This window comes from Sardina pilchardus, chromosome 21 (genome assembly GCF_963854185.1).
Source record: "Sardina pilchardus chromosome 21, fSarPil1.1, whole genome shotgun sequence".
In the NCBI taxonomy this organism is placed as follows: Eukaryota; Metazoa; Chordata; class Actinopteri; order Clupeiformes; family Clupeidae; genus Sardina; species Sardina pilchardus.
The window spans coordinates 10,668,678-10,672,886 of NC_085014.1; the positions used below are offsets into that span (position 1 = coordinate 10,668,678).

Consider the following 4,209-nt stretch of genomic DNA (forward strand, 5'->3'; position numbering starts at 1 on the left):
GCCCTTTACACATATAATGTGTGTGTGTGTGTGTGTGTGTGTGTGTGTGTGTGATGTGAGAGTGTGTCTGAGACAGGTGGCCCTACTCTACTGTACCCCACAGAGCCCAGACTCCTGCAGATGTTCATTCATCAAAGTCCTGCAGGCTTTTGATCTCATTTCAATCAGAGTGGCAAGGGGGAGGAGGCTGACTTGTTATTCCTCTCTCTCTCTCTCTCTCTCTCTCTCTCTCTCATACACACACAGTCTTTTTATTGTGTCGTTGAATGAGCACACTGATCATTCTGTATCATTTATCTTACATAGTATACACATTTGTGTGTGTCTCTCTCTGTGTGTGTGTGTGTGTGTGTGTGTGTGTGTGTGTGTGTGTGTGTGTGAGAGAGAGAGAGAGAGAGAGAGAGAGAGAGAGTGCGCTCCCTGTGTTGATCCAAGTTTACCTTGCAAATTGTCTTTATTGTAGAAAGATCCCATTTTGCACAACATTTTATTTTAAGTAGTACATTAAATCTAACAAGGAGACAACATTTGAATGACTAACTAATCAGTTTACACAGCGATCAATCCACCTTAGAAAGAATGGCAATTATCATAGTTGTAATATAACATCATGAAAATAATGGAGTTTGTTTTCATGACAAACAGTGTAACCCATTGTATTCCATAGTAACAAATGTTAATACTCCATTTTGTGTTGTATTTCCTCCCATATGCATCTACGGTGTATTCCAAAAAAGTGCATTTAAGCCAACGAAAACACAGATTTCAGAGATTGTTTTCCAGGGGACATGCCAATCATAAAGAGGTCATTGGAGTGCAGATCACAACATTCACTTTCTATAGAATTCTGTCATATTTTCTTTTTACCCAAAGGACTGTAGTAGGCTCTGAGTGATTTTTTTTCCCCTTTCAACAAACAGTTTGCTTAATGTTCCGTGTAGAATATTTCAAGAACCCAAGAGGAACGTAAACAATGTGCTTTGGTTCTGAATGGCCAGACGTTGTGCAGAGTCATATCCCAACTGAGCTAAGTGTGCCTCTAATACAGAATGTCTATTGTTGGTTTTTGAATGGGCTCAGCAACAGGAAAAACTCAGAGACGCAGCAACATGGTGTCTTTGTTCCCGGGCCCCTTGTGTGTGTGTGTGTCGCACGTTCTTACATAACACCGAGTCTCTTCTGCAGGGCACTCTCTGTCATCTCAGCTCAGTCCCCTCCTGTGTGTGTCTCTTTCTCTCTCTCTCTCTCTCTCTTAGGTCTCATTTCAATCAAGCCATCTTGCTGCCAAACAACTCCAGTGGAGTCCAGTGGAATTTGGACGCAAAATAATTAGCGCTACAGTCTCCCAAGCATTGCCCCAGTATTCCCCCACTTGTTATATTTCTCTCCCTATACTTGTAAGGACAACTTGTAAAAAACACACACACACACACACACACACACACACACACACACACACACACATTTGTATGGTATTAAAAATCGTACTATGTGCTATTGTCAGAGAAGCTGTGCTAATTTCATTTTGCCCTCTGTAGATGGACTCCCGTGGCGAAGAAGAGCAAGCCGGAGAGGAGGGCCAGGGGGATGCCGGCCGCCGCCACCATGAAGGACCAGCCGTAGTGGGCCTCGGGCTGGACGTCGGGGCAGTCGTGCCCCCTGTCCTGGAGGATGTAGCCGCGCATGTCCACCAGCTCCTTCCACAGGACGAACAGCACCACCAGGAGCAGGAAGAGACAGGCTGTAAGAAGGAGGGACAGAGGGAGGGAGAAAAAATTAATAATAGTAATAATAATAATAATAATACATTTTATTTAAAGCGCCTTTCATGACACCCAAGGTTGTAAAATCATCACATAAAAATAAAAAAAATAAAACGAAAACAAAGAAAAGAAAAATTAAAGTCAGTAAGTTAATACAGTTCAAGTTTAAGTTCAAGTTTATTGTCATGTACTCAATAATTTATAGTAATACAGTGCCTTTGATTAATTTGTGTGACAATCAGTGTCATTATGATTCAAACTGATTAAAACTGCATTTAATTAATTATGACTCAAACGTCTTACTATCACACAGTACTGTCATTTTGAGGACATACTGTATGTCTAGGTCAGTATAGGCACGTTAGTGCATTGAAAATAGTCGATCGGTAAGCAAAATATTATGATTAAATCTTCAGAAATGTTGAGAGGTACATTTTGCTTCATTTAGACGGGAACATGCCTCCCGCTTATTCAGGAGCAGATCCTATAAATAATTTAATGGGCCTGCCTACATGGGCCAATATAAAAGCCTCCCTGCCTATTGCAAACACGCCTGGTATCTTGCCACACCCTCACAATACCCCCCCCCCCCCCCCCCCCCTCTCTCTCCCCCCCTCTCTTACACACACACACACACACACACACACACATACACACACACACACACACACATACACGCACACACACACACACACACACACACACACACACACACACATACACGCACACACACACACACACACACACACACACACACACACACACACACACACACACACGTCCCTGTGCCCCTTCTTTGCATCCTCCCCCTCTCTCTCATTCTTTCCGACTCTCCCTCTGGCCAGGCCATCACTGGTGTCTTTCAGCACTGCTCATTTTGCGTGCTGCTGTTGCTCCTCACATGCATGTACCTACAGGGAGCGTAGTGCCATCATAAACCCATTGCTATTCCAGAGAGCGAGCATGGGGAGAAAGCTATTTGTGGCACACGTGTGTGTGTGCGTGTGTGTACTGTGTGTGTGTGTGTGTGTGTGTGTGTGTGTGTGTGTGTGTGTGTGCGTGTGTGTGTGTGTGCGTGTGCGTGTATGCGTGTGTGTCTATGTGTGTGGGGGGTGTGCGTTTTATGTGTGTGTGTGTGTGTGTGTGTGTGTGTGTGTGTGTGTGTGCGTGCGTGTGTGTAGATATGTGTGTGTATATGTGCCGGGTACATATGTGTGTGGGCAGGTGTGTATGTAAGGGATAACGGCCGACGAGGTGACCGGTTCGATGGAAATAATGGCTAGGTGGAGGTCTAGAACTCCGGCGACGTGCGAAGCACGGAGACGGAGTTACCTCCGCCGTGCCATTATTTCCATCGAACCGGTCGACCTCGAAGGCCGTTATCCCGCTTATCTCCCGTTTGTATTCATAACCTGTATATTTAGAACATAGTTTTATTTCACCGTTGCGTCCGTTAACATCGGTAAAACTGTCTTGACTGTGGGACTACTTTCCGCCACATATCAACTTTCTACTTGCAGGACAAAACTGCCGTTACTAGTTCTAAAATGGATGGTTGCTATGGCCAAAGCCAGTCGTTAGTTCTAAATGGCTGGTTGCTACGGCTAAAAGCCAGTCGTTAGTTCTATCTCTCCCGTTGTCAAGCGGCCATATCCCAGGATTCTGATTAACTTTAACTTTGAAAGATCGCTACTTTTATAGCCTACACGGCATCAAACTAGCTACAATCCACCTCCGTCATATGCTACAATGTTACTATGGTTCTGCACGTCTGTATTTCAGCTTGGATGCTACGTGACAGTTCATTTAAACTTCGCAACGAGTTTGGCGAATTAATATTCAAGTGTGTTACGGGAACTACTTCAAAGGTAGCAGGTTATACGAAGTTAATGGCCACCCCATCAGCCAATCAGAGAAGAGAATTCCATTGTTGAGGGAGATAAATGTATGTATCTACTGTATGTGCATGGGGCATGTATACATACATGCATAAGCCTCTGTAATGCACACTATGGCTTGTACATTATCCCATACCACACAAACACCTGCTCATGTTAGATCAGAAAAACGTCCCTGTAGAATTCTGTGATTGAATTTTGTGTGATTGTGTTCTCACTGTGAAGAGCTCAGCTCTGGGATGGGCTTATGGGGTTGGGGGACAGAATGAGGGAGAGTAGAGGAGAGAGGGATGTATATATATATATATATATATAGAGAGAGAGAGAGTGAGTGCAGGAGAGTGGAGAGGAAAGGGAGTGAAAGAAAGAATGAGGAAGAGTAGAGGAGAGAACGGAAAGAGGGGAGGAGGGAGAGAGAGAGAGGAGTGGAAGAGAGAGAGTAGAGGAGAGAATGAGAGAATGGAAAGGAAAGAGGGAGAGTGGAGGAGATGAAAGAAAAGGATAAAGTGTGAGCTGTGTGAGAAAATGGAGATTGGTCATCAGAACAC

At 44.3% G+C, this 4,209-nt stretch overlaps 1 protein-coding gene across 1 annotated transcript in view; it reads right to left on the reverse strand.

Annotated features, from left to right (window-relative positions):
• Positions 1-429: 429 nt before the first annotated feature.
• Positions 430-4,209, reverse strand: part of LOC134068539 (transmembrane protein 182-like) — a 12,654-nt gene continuing 8,874 nt past the window's right edge. Inside the window, exon 5 of the mRNA XM_062524221.1 lies at positions 430-1,741. Within this exon, the coding sequence (XP_062380205.1) occupies positions 1,521-1,741 (221 nt within the window). The 3' untranslated portion in view covers positions 430-1,520. The remainder of the gene's footprint in view (positions 1,742-4,209) is intronic.